The 18,313-nt window shown below is 45.0% G+C and overlaps 1 protein-coding gene across 2 annotated transcripts; it reads left to right on the top strand.

Annotated features, from left to right (window-relative positions):
• Positions 1-324: 324 nt before the first annotated feature.
• On the top strand, positions 325-15,365 carry STRA8 (stimulated by retinoic acid 8). 2 transcript variants are annotated; one of them, XM_042890074.1, is made up of 7 exons: positions 325-468; positions 4,154-4,238; positions 4,604-4,759; positions 8,247-8,529; positions 9,851-9,927; positions 11,905-12,016; positions 14,607-15,365. In XM_042890074.1, exons 3-7 carry the CDS (start codon positions 4,662-4,664, stop codon positions 14,679-14,681), a joined length of 645 nt encoding a protein of 214 aa, XP_042746008.1. In that variant the 5' UTR covers positions 325-468; positions 4,154-4,238; positions 4,604-4,661; the 3' UTR covers positions 14,682-15,365. The 2 variants fall into 2 exon arrangements, with proteins under 2 accessions (XP_042746008.1, XP_042746007.1); XM_042890073.1 differs by lacking the exon at positions 325-468 and adding an exon at positions 2,661-2,871.
• Positions 15,366-18,313: the final 2,948 nt, after the last annotated feature.

Here is an 18,313-nt window from a genome sequence, read left to right as displayed (position 1 = left end):
CCCGCCCACCGCTTCACGAGCGAGGCGGCGCGGCGCCGCCAAGACTACAGCCCCCGGCGTCCCTTGCCGTGCCCGCCCATCGCAAGGCACGATGGGAGCTGTAGTCCCCGCCGCTCGCCCATGCGCACCGCTCTCCCCCGTGCGTTCCACTCCCCCTCCCCTGCTTCCTTGCCCTCCTGCAGCCGCAGCCCGCGTTTTTGTCTGTTTCCCATTGGTCACCGCCGGGCGCAAGCTGCGTCCCCATTGGCTGGCTGCCACGTGCGGCTCGTGTTGCTGGGCGCGGACAGGCAGTGGCTCGGCGGTCATGGGTGGGGCAGGGCGGGTTGCGCGGGGAGCGTGGTGTTCGGGAGCGGCCGTCGTCGTCTGTGGGATCCCGCTGTCTGCTTCGCTGCCGCCTCGCCCCTCCTGGCTGCTGAAGGAACGGCAGGAGCGGGAGTTGGTCTTATCCATAGGTGATACGTGCAATTGGTAACGGGGGGCATTGGACCAGTTTTGGGGAACTTCCCCTCAGTGAGCTGCAGGGAAGGGCAGGGCAGTGTGAGGGGAGGGAAGCTGTCCCGTCCTCAGAGCTGCCCTACTGGGCAACGATCTGCACTTCCTCGTGGTGAATTGGGGTAAGATGGTGCTGCAAAGAAGGCCGCTGTCTGGCGGCATCAGCCCCAGCATCTTGTGGGAATGGGTTATCCGACAGGGACAGGGCAGGAGTTGGGGTGCCACAATTTGAGGTTAGCAAGAGATCAGGGTTTAGTCAGAGCCTACAGACAGCATTCCTCAGGTAGAAGCCATCACTTCCCACTGTAAAACTCACCGCAGTGCTCGTGCATTCCCTTTGCTGTACCCAGCACGACCCCCATTGCGTTGCAGCCGCCGATGGAGGCAGCGGGTGGTTGCGGTGAGCTCTGTGCAAGAGCACGGCCCGCTCCCCAGGCGCAGCCGCACGAGGTGGAGCCCCACGCCGTACGCAGACACCTGGCACAGGCCCAGCACCGCGCAGTGCTGGCGGGACTCTTCACCAGCCTGCAAGAGACCGTGCTATCCCAGTCAGACAGCCCGGCCTCCAAGGTGCGGGGCGATGACTGCCTTTCTCCTATCTGTTGCTGTCATAGAATGGCTTGAGGAAAGGATCTCAAAGATCGCTTGTTTTCACCTCCCTGCTGTGGGCAGAGCTGCCACCCCTCGGGTTAGGCTGCCCGTGGCCTCATCCAAGCTGCCCTTGGGCGCCTTTAGGGATGGGGCATTCTGTCATAGACATGCGTTTCAGTTTATCTGTTGGGATCCCAAGGGGTGCCAGCATGTACATAATTTCAGTCTGGGCAGATTTCCTGGATTCCTTCTGCTTTGCAGCTGCCAGCTCACCATGAGCAACTTGCTTAGTAGTCTCTGTGTCATGGGTTTATCATGTGGCTTGCCTGTGCTTTTCGTACGGAATTTTTGTAGTTTCTTCTTAGCTGTGTTTTGGATGTAAATCAAGGGATCCTATGATTCAATGACCTTGATTTCACAGCGTTTTGGTAGGAAATTGAGAGGAGTGAGTTTAGGGACAGATCAAGTTAGAAGGAAGGCAGTAATTCATTCAGCATATAAGGTACATTCTGTATCCAATAGACTGAGAGAATAAGATGGGGAAGGAACCCTTGTTCCTCCTGGCCTCTACTAAAATAAGAAACTATTTCTTTTTAAAAAAAAGAAAAAGAAATAAACAAAAATACTACTAAAAAGTTGCATAGTATCCTGCTGAAGGTAGGGAAATGACCATCAGGATTTTTCAGCTCTGCCACCAACTCATTTAGATTGGTCACTTTCACTTTTTCAGAGAGCATAGTGGCTTTACAGGATCATATTTGTAAAGTGCCTTGAGATTCTAAGCATGCAAAGTGCTGCTGTCTGGGGCTGAGGCCCTTATCCCCCATGAAGTTCAAGGTAAGAATTCAGTTTGCCATACTCTGAAGGAGATGCAAATGTTAAGCTGAAGTCCCCACAACCTCAGAACTAAGGCTAAACAGATACTTGTTTTGTCTCCTCTTACTGGACTGTCTTAATGTACCAATTCTTTGAACTACTCTTTGATAGTATCATGTGCCTAAGACATGACTTTGGAGGTGAGGTCCTAACTGCATAAGTTTACTCCTAATTCTAGTGCTTAGTGCCTTGCTAAAGTATCTGGTGTGAAAGCTCTGCCAGAGGGACCTCCTGTCTGAGCTGCCTGGGCGGTCCCACTGATCCTATAAATCTAGGAGCAATTTTTAGATGGGTGTGTTGAAAGGTACTGGCCCTATGTTCTTCGTTATGCTGCAATGAAGGAATGATCTACAGTGCTTGTTATTCCAGCTGACATCAGTGCAGCTGGAGCAGAACATGGCAAGGGCTTCTAGCAAAGTTCTCAGGAGAGGTGAATTATAGAGTCTTACACCTAAACCTGGTAGACATCCAAGAGGACATGTTACAGCATGGTGTTTCTGGACATGCTCCAAGAAGATAATGATCCGAACAAGAACAGCTGCTGGTAAAAGATGTGACTTAAGTAGCAAATGGCTGTGTGACTAGGCATTATGTACATGTATTGTACAATATATTTATATTACAGAATATTTATTTTCTGTATTTAACGTTGCTCTTAGATCTTTCTCCTCTTCATAAGGCTACAGGTAGATGGTGAAACATCACAGTCGTTTTCTCAGACACATGGAGATAACTGAGGGTCAAAATGAAAGAAAGAAATGAAGAAAGCAACTGAGTTGAAACATGAATTCAGTCAGAGCAGAGAGCAATCAGTTCTGTTTTCTTTTTGTGTTTAGTATCAGGTTTTGCGTAAGGCTAAGAAATATATCCAGGAGCTGGAGCAAACCTTGAGTTCTTTGCTGAAGATGAAAGGTACTGTATGCAAGTATTTGCCTCAGACAGTTTGTTAAGTAGAGGCAGGTAGATGCGTGGCTGCTCCCATTAAGCATTAGACTTTAATGGGGCTTCATTTGTAGCACAAGTGTTGTCAACCCAGTAAGCACTGTCCCTCAGATCCACAGCCATTCCCAGCCCTCCCTGGCAGAGGAAGGACACAACTAACTTCTACTGCCCCCAGCTGCAGGCAGGGTCCCCGCCTACCCCTGCACAGGCTGCATGCATAGGCTGGAGGAACAGGTGTGCTCCTTCCAGCCCCAGCACAGTATCAATCAGAGCTGTTACACACCCTGCACTCCTCATCAAGCACAGCCAGAGCTGGAACTTCAGAGCTGCAGGCTTTGGTCTGAGTTAGAGGAAGAAAAGGAGAGAGAATCTGTTGAGAGTTTCCTCACAAAAGTATGGTAAATGGAAGCCTTTAGTTAAGAATCTAGGCCCATAGGAAGAGGTAAGAGATGCTGTGGTTTGTTTTTGTCAGTTTTGCTTTCAGCTTGGCAGGTTGTGGTCATGCACTCCATGCCCTCACCAGCATGCCTGCTGCTCTCTGGTGCTGCTCACTCTCTCTGGTGACAACAAGAAGGATTGGGGACAGATGGGTAGAGCTTTTGGACATATTTTTATGTCCCTTCACATATCCAGAACATGGTGTGCTAGAAAAGGCATTGCTGTTTGTGCAGCTTGCAGTTCCAGTGTTTTGTATCAATTACAGATCATAATGCTTAAAACAAAAAAAGTCCTCTGAAACCACATATTTGGGTAACCCATAAAAGGCAACCATAGGTAGGAGAAGTAATTGGAAGAGAAATCTGAAGGCTTCACAAGCAGTGGGGTGGCTGAAAAGAGTTTTGAAGTAAATTTCCCTTCATATTTACTTGCACATATGTAAAATTCATACCACTGCTGAATCACAGGGTGTGTTGTCCAGGGTTTTTATATGCATTACATGACAATTATGAGATGTTGTATTGACTAGTGCTTGTTCTTGTTGGGACTTTTGATTTGCTGATTGTTTTCACCATCAGTTCTCTCACACCAATGTTAAAAGGAGGACATCTGAGTTCCTCAACAATCAGAAGCTCCCAGTAGTGGTAGTGATATAGGAGAGGCAGAGGTGTTGCATCTCACATCGCTTTTGCCTAATGAAGAGTTGTGGCTCCTGAAGGACCAGTTGTCAGATTATTCTGCTTGATTGGGACTGAGGATGAGATGGAAGCCAAAGGCCCCACCAGTGTGACAGTTGCCTTTCTGCCAACAACAGAGTCTTTCAGCCTGGAGGATGGGAACCCGTCCAGCCTGGAGGAAGTCAGGGAAGAATATGTCAAGAGGCACTTCAGCAATCACAGGTAAGGGCTTAAACCAATCAAGGGAAGATGATAATACTTTGCATTTTCTTCCATCCCAGTGCCTCTTAGCCTCTTTGTCTTTGTTACTGAACTTCCAAGCAGAGGCCTTTCATCATGACGAAAAGATGAAGAGGTTTCTTGTGGACCCCTGTAATCTCACATAGCGTATGAACAGTGTTTGTATTTCCTTTGCCTCCTATGCAGCTCACCACAGACTTCTTATTTGCCTGCAGAGCAAAAGGATGGGGGAAAAGCTTGCTGGGAAGAATGGCCCTGGACCCTGGAGTGACCATGACAAAGACATTATTAATCCAGTTAAGAAGTTGTTCATGTGGCTTTTTTTTTTTTCTGTGTGTTCTTTTCAGCACTGCGTCGTCGGCCTCAGAAGCTGTGAGTGAGAGTGATTCTGCCGTCTGGTATTTGATGCAAGAATGTGAAAACCAAACAATGGAAGAGGACGGAAAGCCAGGATTTATCCAGTACCCAGAGACTTCATCCCCAGATCTGGTGGAATTTGAACGGTAGGTGCACCCCAAGTTGTCTTTAGGTTTTTTTTTAACCTGTTTGCATTAACACTGCGTCCAGTCAGTGCTGTAAATGGAGCCTTGCAAAAGCCTTGTACCAGAAACTTTGACCCTGCTGGTGATGAAGCTGGAGCTGTGTCTGGCACACAAATGGAATCCCAGCATGGTATCAGCCCCCAGCTCCCCCTCAAACTCTCAAGAAAGAGAAACAAAAATTGTTTCAAGTGTGTCAGTCCCTGTGTGGACGTGCTTTACTGCTGTCCAGTGGCTTGTAGAGTGAGCTGCAACACGCCTGTAGTGGTTCAACTGGCAAGTGGTTTTTAACCCAGATGGAATGGGAGTTTATTCGAGCAGCGTGGCTTACCCAGGTGTTTGCTCCTGTGTGCTTGTGGTATCAGTATCATTATCAAGTTCTATCTTCACGATGGGGCTGAGTTTGAGGAGCACAGGAATTGCTGCACCAGATGAAACCTGCCAGTGGCTAGCTGTACGTGTTCCAGTTCCAGGGGAGCTGCAGAACTGCAGGTGGGTAGATGTAGGCAGATATTTCCCCCTGCAAGTGATGATTGTCCTGCCTGGTATTGGTATGAGAATCTGGGACACTGTTGTCCCTTCCAGAGATGGATGTTTAGCTCCTAGCACCTTGGAGTACTTGTTTGTAAGATCAGAGCAGCGTTGGGTTGGAAGAAACGAGGGAAAATAATGCAGTACTCAACCTGCAGTGGTCTGCAGAATAGCAGTAGTCTGGAAGGCATCAGAAAGTACTCCTCAATATGACTGCAACACAGAGAGAGAGAGAGGAAGGGAACATAAGTGCTTATGAGTGTGCTACAGCCAGAAGGTGCAGGTCTGTAACCCTCTTTAGGATTAGCCAAGTGCCTGACACAGCTGCTAAAAATCGGAGACCGTTGCTTTCCTCTCAGTGGTCCATGTATTTTAATCTAGGATTTTAATGGTAAATTTTCTATTTTTTCAAAGCTATTGGTATCTTAAAACTGAGCGTTTATCACATTCTTGCCCCTGCTCTCAAATGGCACTAGCATGTACTACAGGGCTCATAGATGGTAATCATCCCAGACTTAAAAATACACAGTGTGGGAGAAGCCACGGCTATAGCTGGTATCCTCCAGAGCTTCACAGCCATAAGTGTAAACGCAGTAAAAATGCAGACAATTTTTTTTATTATTATTATTATTTTTTGCTTTGAACTGATGTTTTTTAATAATTTTCCCCTGGACTATTGAGGTTTTTCATCAAAACGAGACCTCAGCTCTGCCAGCAGGTGGCACCAGCCTACTGCTACTGTGCCTGCTTTTGCTCCTGTGAGATTTGGAGGTGGTTGTGGTAAGGTATCATTTGAAAGACCTTGAAATGTGCTGACTGAGGATTTTCTGGAGGAAGTAATCCCTGCTTCATCAAAGCCTGCACAATAGGGCCATAAACACCTGTATTTCCCCTTCTTCACTGATGAGGTGGACCACAGCCTTTGCAGTGCTGCATGGACTCTTGGCATTTACCCTGCAGTTTTATTGCAGCCTGCAGTTGAACTGTAGCTAATTCTTGTTACAAAACCATCAGTGGTAATGGGCATGAAACAGCAGGGAGTCTTTGGTAAACAACAGCTTCTCAGTGATAAGTCTAATCATGTTATTTGGGCAGCATCAGAAATGCACTGAGCTTCTACAGAGAGCTACAGTGATGAGACTACCCAGTATTCCAAATGTGCAAATGTGCAAAATGTGGTCGTCTCCTTCCAGCTGGGAAGGAAATTGTTGACTCATGGTTTGTTCAAACTCAATTTCTTTAGCAAAGCAGTCTAGTGATGATTCATTCTGTTAGAGAAACTCCAGATCCTTCATTCAGAGCTGGATGTTCAGAATTCTTGGTGAGTGCAATAGCTGACCTAACAATGCTTGCCTCCCTTACAATATTTTTGTGTCCAGCAACGGCAGAAAAACTTCAGAGCATGGAAATGGGAGTTTAAACATGTTTGTGTTTGCATGTGGGGTTATTTTAAAATTTTCAATACTGGTTTACTAAAACAAACAGTTGTAAAAAGATGCAGTACTTTTTGGTTAATTTCTCGTGCAGCAGTTTAGTTAGCCAGGAAATGTGCTTAATTGGGACGTCTTCCAAGGAGACATTCTGAGCCCAGTCAAACTGAGAAACAAAGACTGCTCTTTATGCTCTTCCTTTTTACTCCTTCGGACACGTTCTTTCATCTGAGGAGCTCTAATCATTTAATAAACATAAAATAACCTTCAGTGCTACTTTCTAAAGTAGACTTATTGTTCCTGGCTCACTGTGCCACGCAGTACTAACAGAAGAGGCAAGCTCTTCCTGTGTTTGCATCTTCAGCTTGAAATTGCAGCATTAATGTTGAATTGCTAGTTTCACTGCAGAACTCAGTTCACTCACAGAACTCAGTCTTGGCAATGCAGTCCCTCAGATGTAGGAACTGAGTTCCTATATTCACACTAATCAGAGTTTCCAAGCCCTTGCCTTCCTATCTGCATGTATAGTACCTAGTACATCAAGGTATGACCTCAGCCAAGTGTTTTTAGAGCACTGCAATGCCAGAAGTATAAAAATTGACTCGCAGTGCAAGAGCCTCAGGATACAAAGGCAGGTATGCCAAATTTTATGAAAAGCCAGCGTGAGGTTTGCCTGTGTGATGAGTATGGCCTGCAGCAGCCTGGAGCTCCTATTCTGAGGCCGCCCTGCTGAGGCTGTGGCTGAAGCCTGCCCTTTGCAGATGAAATTTTGGCATAGCAGAGTTGCTGAACTTTTCTGGTGGTTTTGGGCAATGTTCAGTAATTGTATGAGGTCTCTGAGGGAGAAGTCAGTGAAGTAGTTTTGAATCACTGCTACTCCCTCCTCCCCTGTTGATGGCAGCAATTATATCACAGTCTTTCTAGATAATAACTAGAACTGTTCAGCATAGCTGCTTTATTAGAGAAGACTATTGAGATGTCAGTTCAATTGGTTAGCAACAAGCCTTGCACAATAGTTGCTTATCTGCAAAGATCAATCACAGTTCCACAATTCTGAGGTAATGCTAGTTATATCCTTAGCTTACCTTCCAAATACCAAGCAGTCCTTCCAGCCCAGGGAAGTTTCCTCAGCAGTTGTGCTGAGCTCAGGGTGGATCAGCACCTCTCCAGGAGCAGAACTCCAAGGGGCTCGGTTTCTCAGCCCAGTAATGTACAGTGTCTGTTACCACCCACAGTGCAGTGCTTTGCAAAGGTTCCTTGCAGCTGTAGGTCTTCCAAAGCCAACAAGAGAAACTGCATCTTGTGCAAGGGCAAAGGTCATATTCATCACATACTTTGCAATGGCAACTCCGCACTGACCATGGCCTAGGCCATGACCAAATCAAATGGTCAGTAGAACTATGGCAGTTCTGTCATCGGATGCCTTGTCCCTCCACACTGACTGACAGCAGTTGGATAGCTTGCTCTTCAGATGCTCCTTGTCCTTTCAGGTACCTGTATTTTTATAAGCACACAGTAGACCTATTGAGAGAGCATGGAATTGTTTCTGCTGAGGAGGTACCTCTCCCTGTGGTCTCCACGGCTATTTCACACCTCTGGCAAGAGCTTTCTGAAGAAAGGAGAGACAGCATCTTGCAGTACTGCAGCCAGAGAGATTTCCACCTGGGTCCTACGGATGCTTGCCAAGAGCCTGCGTGCGCTGATGGTGATGTGAGAGACAGTGGAGGTAACAGTGAGGAAGCCAGTGGCTCCTTGGTCTCCACTCCAGAGGAAGTAAGTGCTCAATAACACATATCCTCTGCCCCTAAAGCTCCAGTCCTCCAGTTGCTAACTGGCTCTGCAGCTTCTAATTAGAGAACATGCAGTAGTTTTAATTAAGTTTTCCCAAGACCACTCGAATGGAAAAGTGGAAACAACAAACAGCCTGTGAGTAAATGTCTTGAATTCTCTCTCGGTAAGATAGACAGCAAGCTGTAGGAGCACCGTGGCAGCAATCCTGGCATTTCTCTGTTGAGCTGTGGATTCCTGTGCTAAGTAACAGTTAAATTAGCTCTAACTTGCTGTGGGGTGGGGAGCAAGAACAAGGGTTGTCCAACTGCTGTCTTCTGCGAGTCTTCTATGCAGCTCAGATTATCTGTATCCAGAAGAGATGCCCAGATTCCTAAAACCTGTGTGTTTTTGCCTGGTTGCTTGTTTTTTAATTTGTTGGGTTTTGATTTTTACTTGTTTTTGTTTGTTTGTTTGTTTGTTTTTAGTAATCAGAGCACTTAGTAGCAAAGATAAAGTATTTGTAGAGACCAGTTCCAGCGATACAGGGCTGATGACTGCCTATTCCGTGCATTTCTGCAGAGCCAAGAATTCAGTGACTGCGTAGATGGGAGCATCTGAAAAAAAAGATTAAATAACAGCCAACTCTCCATAAATTGTTCCTGATGAAGCATTGATTGCTTAAGCAACTGGCTGTTCAGAGAAGTGTACAATGTTATTAGTTGCGAGGGAAGGTCAGAGGTTCACTTTTAGCAGATTGTAAATTGCATTTACAAGCTCCTTTTTGAGTCACAGGACAATTAGCAATTCAGTCCACTGACCTGCTTAGGAAATGTCGTGGGGACGTTGCATGTACAGTACTTTCTGGCACAGAAGATGTGTGAAGAGCATGAACTAATGAGATTAGTGGTCTGTCACATGGAGAATCCGAACTCCTTTGTAAGACGAGTCATATACTGGAATCAGATTTGTGGAGAATGGCTGGTACAGCTGAGATCTCCAGCCATAAACAACACAACGGCCAAAGTCAAGTCTGGAAAGCACTGTTAAATTCATGTATTTACTGATGCTCTGGGAGATGTAAGTCTAATTCTTGGAGGCTGAAAAACAGGGAACAGACTAATCTTGTGTTTGGAGTTACGAAAGTTTCTCCCTCTTATTCCTTTATTTGCAAAACCCTGTAGATTTCTGCAGAAGGAAACATTAGCTGTTAAATGGAAAGAAAAAAATATTGTACTTCTTATTATTTTATTATTAAAAACTGTGCCCTAGGTAAAACTCTTTAAATGGCTGGATATGCTGACATCCAAAATGTTTTCTGTGACAGGTAATGTTTGAAGACGCGTTTGATGTTGCTGCTGGTTTCCTTGAAACAAATGAGACACAGGGATTGTCCAGCCAAAGGTAAATTTTAGCATCCTACCCTTTTGCTAGATAGAGTAACTCAATAGCTGACAGTCACTGCTCCCCAACAAGTTTGCTGTAGAGAAAGTCAGTACCGAGCATTCTCTTTTGTGCCTAACTTTTAGTCAGTAGATAAAATAGTAGCATACAGCAGTTGTGCTCACTGTAGTATTACCTTTTAAGGTGGATGAATGAAATGAGGAATAGGCATTTACAACAGTACCAGGAAGATTAGCTTACAGGAGTGCCCAGTAGCTTTGAGATAACCAGGCACTCCTAGTAAGTGATTCTTCATGGAAAGTCTAGGAGGAGTCCTGGATTCTGGATAAATAGATAAACTCGTCCAATTTTTTTCTCTATTCTGCATAGCTTTCTGTCTTTCCAAATTACAAGATTTCTAATGTTCTCCTTTTTTCTCTCTCTCACTTACAAGGTCTGTGATGACTATAAGGCACTTCCTGGACAATTAACTATACTCTCACTTAATGAGACAAAAATAATCTCTTTTTTTTTTCTTTAACATCATCTCTCTTAATCTTCTTCAAGTACCCTAATTTCATCAGTAAGAGATGATCAAGCTGAAGTGTGGTTGGCTTGAGCAGAAAGATCAAAGAAACATGAGGGGGAATGGTTTTAAACTGAGACAGGGGAGGTTTAGGTTAGAGATGAGGAGGAAGTTTTTCACACAGAGGGTGGTGACACTGGCACAGGTTGCCCAAGAAGGCTGTGGGTGCCCCATCCCTGGAGGCATTCAAGGCCAGGCTGGATGTGGCTCTGGGCAGCCTGGTCTGATGGTTGGAGACCCTGCACATAGCAGGGGGTTGAAACTAGATGATATTTGTGGTGCTTTTCAACCCAGGCCATTCTGTGATTCTGTGATTCTCTGCAGGTCAGATCACAGTTATCTAAGAAAGAACATGTCAAACTAGCACTGCTTTTGATTTTTCCAGCAGACTAAAGAAAGAAAAGGTTTCTCTTCAAGAACGAAATCACTTTCTGATTCATCTCTTACATATTCTTCCTGCTTAGTCTTGCTTAGATTATTTTTTTTCTCTTTCCAAATAGTGTTTTAATTTTATTTTTTTTTTAAATCAGCTGCTTATTTTTCCATATTTAGAGAGTTCTTTAATATGAATCTTTTCTTCTTCACTGTAATTCCACACTGCACTTACAGAACAGCATGAACAGAAATAAGATTGCTCTGGCTGTTCATCAGAATATGTTTGTATTGTAAAGCTTAACAAAACATGTATCTATTAAATTCCATTTATTAGGTCATAGCTGCGGTTTGTTTTTGAAACAAGGAAAAGCAAACTTTGTTAACACTGCAAATGTATTGGCATCATCTTTGCAGTCTGGTTTAAGCCCCATATTAGATTAATATTTCAGTAGTCAGCGTTTTTCATGTGCCCTTCTTTTTTTCTATCACCCTGTGCCTTATAGTTCAGGACAGAGGTGTGGTGCAGAACTTTGTAAGGTCCCAGGGAGAGCATAGAGGTGAGGTCCAGAGTGAGTATCTGACCTTAGTACCAAAGTTACCGATCACCTGAGTACAAATTTGCCAGTAAACAGCTGATGTGTGATTTTGTGACCAAAAACTTTACAAAAGAAGGCAAAGTTGCTTCTTGGAACAACCCTACAAAATACACTTTTGCTCTCCATTATGATGCATGTGTACCTTTCCCTAGAACAGTGCTATCACAGCTGTAGTGTATTAGTGGATCTCTGTTGTGGTAGTGGTTCCTTATACTGGAGTTCTCAGTTCTTAGATATCTTTCTGCACTTGTTAGACAGCATTTCCTCATTACACCCCCACTCCTTCCTGTCTTTTTCACCTATTGTCTTTCTTGTCAGATTTGTCATGGAAACAATTTAAGTATTCTATAATTTGTAAGTAAAATGCGAAGGAGAGAAAGTAAGGAGGAGGAGGAAAAGAGGGAAGAGGAAATTAAATATAATTTCTTGTTCCATTTTCAGTTCTTCATTTACAAGCGGCATTTCTGAAAATCCAGAGGATGACCACAGACTTTATCTGCAGATCACTGACTTCCTAAAAAGCCTTTTCTTTGCTAATACACACTTCTGCCAGGTAAGCTTTCCAAAGGGTTCCTTACAGAAGGAGCAGTGTATTTCTGTCACTGTCAGAAAGAGTTTTCCCTTGCTTCAGATCATGGCGTCCAGAATCATTAAAACAAGACCTTGGGGCTTATTGCTTTAGATGTCATTCTGCAGGTCCATAACCCACCCTTGGCCTCTTGATTCTGAACACAGTGGGACTACCCTGTGCTTTATCTTGGTGCCAGCTTCCCTACCCTGAGCCTTTGTTTGGCAAGCCTTGAGAGTAGAGTAATTATGCTCTTGAAAGAGAACAGCTCTTAAAAGAGAGCAGCTGCTGTGCTGTGTCTTAACATCAGCCTACTGGTGCAGATTCGCTGAGCCAGAAATCATTGTGTTTGCAGTGTTAGCCCTCCTGTTCTTGTCCTCTTGCCAAGAGGGTGTCTGAGAACTTGCACATGGATATAGGACTGAAGAGGAGAGATCACTAAGCAAGAAGATGTTTATTTTGGCTCAGATTGTGCCTCTGCAATGGCCACTGTTTCTCTATGTTCTGCTGTCACCTAGCTTCCACCCGGTCTGTTACTTGAACAGATCGTCCTTTAAAGAAAATGGAATATTTGTGGTGAGGGATGGTTGAGACACCAACCAAACAAAACCCAAAACAACACCACAAAGAACCAGAAACCAGTGTTGCACCACTGTTTAAATCTATGGCAAAACGATTTCTGCACGTCACTTGGTTCCTACAATCTCCTGGAGACCTTAGCACTAAAGGAGGTGCTGGGAATGACAGCAAGCATAGCAAAAGCTAGTAAACAGGAGCTATTAGAGTAGGACTCTTCAGCAGAAATGTCTGGGGGTGACATGAGAAAATTTGGATCCTAAATGACTTGGATTTGGTACACAGAATGATGATCCATTGCCTCTTAACAGCAGAACTAGACAGCACCCAATGAAATGAACAAACAGTATATTAAGAATTTGCAGATTACCAGAGTTAACTCCCCAGGGATGAGTCCATTGAGGGTTAATAAATCTGGACAAAGATCCAGATATAATTTCATATGCAGAACACCCTCACAGCACAGTGTGCCAGAATGAGGGAGCATGTATTAGGGAGACAGAGCACACTGCATGCAAAATGCTTGCACTTTTTGTTTAAACATCTACTCCTGGTCATTGTCAGAGACCAAGCACTGATTTACACAGCCACTTGGTCTGTAAATAACTGTTCTGCATAAAACCAGGGCTCTTTCTGTGTTCGTATAAATGACTGTGAAATGAAGATGCCTAGAAAAGAAAGAATGACATAATGCAAGGTGCATGTTTTCCAGCTGTGAATGGCTAAGTGCTGCTTTTGCCCTCTGCTTGGTGCTGTATCACTGTGTGCGAGCCCAAGCCCATCTTACAGCTCTCACATACAGTGGTGTAGGTGGTAGTGAAATGCTGCAAATTGGAAGCTGAGCACTTCTTTTATTCAGGAACTTTGAATTGTCTGCGATAAGACAATAAAAAGGGAGTGTGAGCAGAATTCACCCAGACTAAATTGTACTGATAATCTGTTTTGGTTTAGATAACTGTGGTACAGCACATCTAGAGTCCTGCCAAGAGGCAAGAAAATTTGACTGACAAATTTTGGGTTTTGAGAGCAGAAATTCAGCTGTACTTCTGAGCAAATAGTTTGGAGACAGTTATGGAAGTTCAGCTGAGTGTGTCTAGGAGATATTCCAGCTAGCTTGAAACACTACCTCAGGCAACAGCAGGGCTCAGCATAGGCTACACAACTTAACCCAGACAGTGGGTTACTCTGTGCACTGAAGACTCCTGGACTTGTCCTGAATAGGAGACCTTCTTGTTTACTTTGTGTGTGTAACCAAATCCCTGCAGACCACTCTCTCAATGCAGTATTGATACAGGTACATTTACCCAAGAGTTTGGGGCAATGCTGGTGGTATCATTATCCCAAAGGGTAAGTGGTGTCCTGATGCACCGTGCACACACGTGGTAGATGATGATATGGAGGCAAGCAGCAGGTACTGTACTTAGAGGCAGGGCCACCAGTGTGTGCCCGACTGATGTGTGAAAGGCAGCCTCTGTCCTTTCCATCTGCAGAGCTGGGGAGGTAACAGATTTTCTTGTGGTCATTACATGCCAGTTCCGTGTTAATGCCATTTGAGATTAACTGTACAAAGCACTGTTGTTGGATTGTGTACATTTGCTGTTTCACAGTCTACAGATGCAAATGCTTTTGCATCCTGGACTTTGATTGCTCAAAGCCACTTATGCTCTGTAAGATGGTCAAGAAAACCATTTCCCTCTGTTGCTAAAAGAGCAGCAAAGCCTGAAGATAGTGTAAGTTAGAGGCTCAAGGAAGCTCGCATGTCCTCAGAGCTTGTTATTTGATGTGCTTGCTACCATGGTCTAAATGATGTAGATGGAGGTAGGATGAAGGCCTGTGATGTTAGATTAGTTGAGAATCTGAGACATTCTTCATCAGGCACCACAAACAGTTGACTGAGAGGTGCTGGTTGCTGATGCAGAGCAGAAGCAGGGCTCATGGCACTTTGAACACAGTCAACTCTTGTGGTTTTTAACCTTACCTGGCTTTGGGATGGTTTCAGGAAGAAGATCTTCAGTTTGATTATGAGACTGTAATGCTGAGGTGCACGGAGACCTTTGATGACGAAGATTTATAAGTAGTATCCCTGTATGCCAATGTTTTGCCAAGCATCACTGGATACAGCAGGCATGTGAAGAGACTGTGCCTCTTCCAGAGGAACACCTCTCCAATCAGAGTGGGGAGACAATGTGTTGTGGTTTGTTATTGTTGACTTCCCTTTCCTCATCAGTGCTTCATAACTTACCAGTTGAGTAATTTATACTTTTAAATGTTCCAGGTTTAAAATATTTATAAAACCTAAAGGAAGAAATATTTTTCTCTCTGACTTTTTAATGCTGAACCTCATTTCACAAATACACTGAAGCAATTCAGTGATCTTGCCTAATGTGAGCTGTGGAAGAGATGCAGAGAGCACATGGCAACCTACGCACTCCAGACTGCTACCTACAAAGCTCACAGCGTGCCTCCCAGCATCCTGGCAGTGATTGCTTTCCTCTGCAGTTCTTTAGCCAGAGCAGGAAACAACAGAGGAATTTCTTCACAGAGAGTGACGTGAGGACATTCCATATCTATGAGGACAACTGTAGTGGCCACACACTCCCGAATCGCTCAGAGAGATGCAGATACAATCACAAACTGTGGATTATTTTTTGTAAAGTGTGTAAAGTTGAAAGAGAACCAAGCCCCCTGTGCTGTTCTGCTGCATCTTGTTCTTTGATGAGTAGTACTGCTCAGATGGTGTCTTGAAATTAAAAATGCATTGAAGTTAAAACAGATGATTGACATCTCTGAGCTGTCATTAGCGGCTTTCTGCAGACTCGGCCAGTGTTCTGGCAGTGGTTATATTGAGGTCTCCTTCTTCCTACTTCCCCTCTCAATTTAAAGTACCATGCATATATTGCTCTGGAGGGCCTGGGTTTTGGAACACGTGCTAATTGAAACGTGTACAGGTTTTTCAGGGGATCTGAGGCCAAATCATTCTTTCTAAAGGAAAGAATACAAGAGACAAATGTGAAAATGAAATTTGCATGAGATGTCCTGTGTGCCCTTTCTTACCATTCTGTAGTTTTGTGGAAAAATGTGTTAGTTTTTCTCAGTGTGGAATCTACTTTTTACAGCTTAAAGTATCCCTTTCTGATCTTACAACTTGCTGCCATCTCCAGTTCCATTTGCCACATGACATTTGGTCAGTTTTGTTACAAAAACAAGCCTTTCACTTTTCCACCTCAGTTACTGCATCAGTTGAGGTCATACTTGGCAAATCTGTAGGAGAGCCATGTGAGCAGATAACACTGACGGATTAACAACCTTATTTTTATTAGCTCTCAATCCCCATGCTTTGAAGACCAGTCCAGGACAGAATTAAGCAGCAGAAATACTGCATTTTTAATCGACTTTCAGCCTGTCATGTACCAGAGGAGGCAGTTCTAGGTGGTCACCATGGTATGTAGATGCATTCCCTTGATCATCACGTGGGAGAGCTTTTGATGCTTCACCAGGAGAATTTTAGGCTTGAACACAAACATGATCAACAGGTGTGTTCAGGTAGCGTGAAGGTAAGAAATAACTATTCCAAAAGGTAGCAAGCATTGTGGGAGGCATTTATGTCATTATGAAGAGGATGAGGAACACATTACTTTGGTTCCTCCTGTGGCATGACCAGTTTGCAGGATGCAAGCCTGTGTGACATGGGAAGGCAACCTTCTCGAGCAGAGCCAGCGCCACCCAGCCAGAGACTGAGCTGCCCCGGTGTGCAAAGGCTGCTCTGCCTTGGCAGGGAAGCAGCCTTAATTCCTGAGCATAGTATTGCTGTGTGTGCACTGGCACCACATTGTTCAGTGCTCGGTGGTTGGTCTTGAAACTTCTTATGAAAAAGCCTGGAAAAGGCCAGCAGGCTGCTGGGGCAGAGCAGTGGGAAGGAGAAGGAGCTTGAGGCAGAAAGGCAGCATGGAGGAAGCAATGGCAAACCTGAAAGCAGCCGTGGAAGTGAGGCCGTTGTGGAGGCAGACCTGGCCGAACTGGACAGAATGAGACCAGGTGCATTACAGCTGTGCTGTAGCACAGCAGCTTCTAACACACAGTCTGATCCAGCAGTTGGCAGCCCTGCCCACAGCAAGGGAGTCAGAACTGGATGATTGTTGAAGTCCCTTCCAACCCAAGCCCAGTTCACATCTTGTTAGAAAGCTATGAAAATGAGCTGGTCCAGAGCCAGTGTCACTAGGTACGAGCATGTATCCCTCACCAACTCTCTCCAGAAAGAACAGGAGGACTTTCTGCCTGCACTTTGGCAGTTCACTATGTGCACCTCTGTAAGCTGCAAGCAGGATCACCCCACACTGCCTGACTTCACGCTTTGAGGAGTAAACAGGAGCAAAGGGTTACACGGGTGGCAGGCAGCTTGCTGTTCCCACGCAGTCCAGAAAAGCCTTCAGGTGTTCAGTTTTGCACCTGAGGATCCCTTGATCTTTCACTTATCAAGGAGCAAATAAACAGAAGCTGCATCCTGTGGTGCAAAGTCAAAGCTGTTTCCAGAACTCAAGTGGCCGTATGCAGCTGGCGGGGAGTGGTAATCCTGCAGCCTCACCCTGCCTACTTCATTTTAGAATTTAGACATGTCCCTCTGAGTTAAAAAAACAAACAGGCATATAACAAACACACCAAAGGAGAAATTTCAAAGGGCAGTTAATAGCCTGAGCTTGAAATGGGGACAGAAATAGCTTCTGAGAAATGCCTCGAGCCTCAGCAGCACCAGACACAGCATGCAGTCTGTGCCACCTGGGCTTTGCTGTGCTGCAATGAAGGACGGGCCCTACTCATGCTGTGCCCCAGGGAGCTGGGGGAGGAGGGTGCAGACATGGCAGCAGGGTGGAAGTGCAAGATGTGGTCATGGTGTCTCATTCATCAGCTGCCATCCTGTTGCCGTTAAACCATTCCTGCAGCATATGCTGGATCTGGCCAGCAGCAGGCTGACAGGACACGGGGACAGGGTGATGCAGATTAACTTACGCTTTCTCACATATGCTATGGCACAAGTAAGTCTGAGAGTGATGTGTAAGACCAGGGCTTATCTGCTAGTTCTCCTGGGGATATGGGCTATCAGTAAATGAGCTTAAGGTGTGGGCGACATTGTGGAGAATTAAGGCACTGTCAGAGCTGAGATGCCCAGGACCTCTGTAAAATCCCAACTGGGCAGGAATCAGGCATAGTTAAGGAAAAGATCCATAAGATCAACTCCAGCCATCACCTAGTACTACCAAGTCCACCACTAAACCATGTCCTTGAGTGCCATATCCACACATTTCTCAAATACCCCCAGGATGGTGACTCCACCACATCCATCCCCTTGTTAAGGGGCAAAATATGCCCCTTAACAGTAAAAATAAGCAACTTACCACTAAATCTGGGACTAAATACCCATATTGTAATAGGCATGAGGAATGAAGGGTTTTCATTGAAACCACACAGATTTTGCTGAGACGAAAGGGTTAAGAAGAAACCATATCACAGCCTTCAGCTGTACAGTTCAGAGTACAGAGAAGATTGGGACAGACTTTTCTGAGAGGGGAACAGTGTTGAGGCAACAGACTCAAGTTGATGCACTGGAAATTCCAGTTAGAGGTGAGGTAAGCTATTTCTCACCACAAAGGTTGTCAAACACCAGAACTGGTTGCCCAAAGCTGCTGTGGCTTTCCAGCGATAGTACGACTA

Source organism: Lagopus leucura, unplaced genomic scaffold (assembly GCF_019238085.1).
Source record: "Lagopus leucura isolate 7727_CA_CO unplaced genomic scaffold, USGS_WTPT01 Super-Scaffold_100159, whole genome shotgun sequence".
Taxonomy (NCBI): Eukaryota; Metazoa; Chordata; class Aves; order Galliformes; family Phasianidae; genus Lagopus; species Lagopus leucura.
Note: the sequence above shows the minus strand (reverse complement) of the source record. Positions and strands in the feature narration are given on the sequence as shown.

Bases quoted from the DNA above. Each gene is read 5' to 3' on its own strand.
- STRA8 (XM_042890073.1), top strand. The intron at 4,760-8,246 runs GTAGGTGCACCC...TTGTCCTTTCAG, and splicing joins GATCTGGTGGAATTTGAACG to GTACCTGTATTTTTATAAGC. The intron at 8,530-9,850 runs GTAAGTGCTCAA...TTTCTGTGACAG, and splicing joins TGGTCTCCACTCCAGAGGAA to GTAATGTTTGAAGACGCGTT.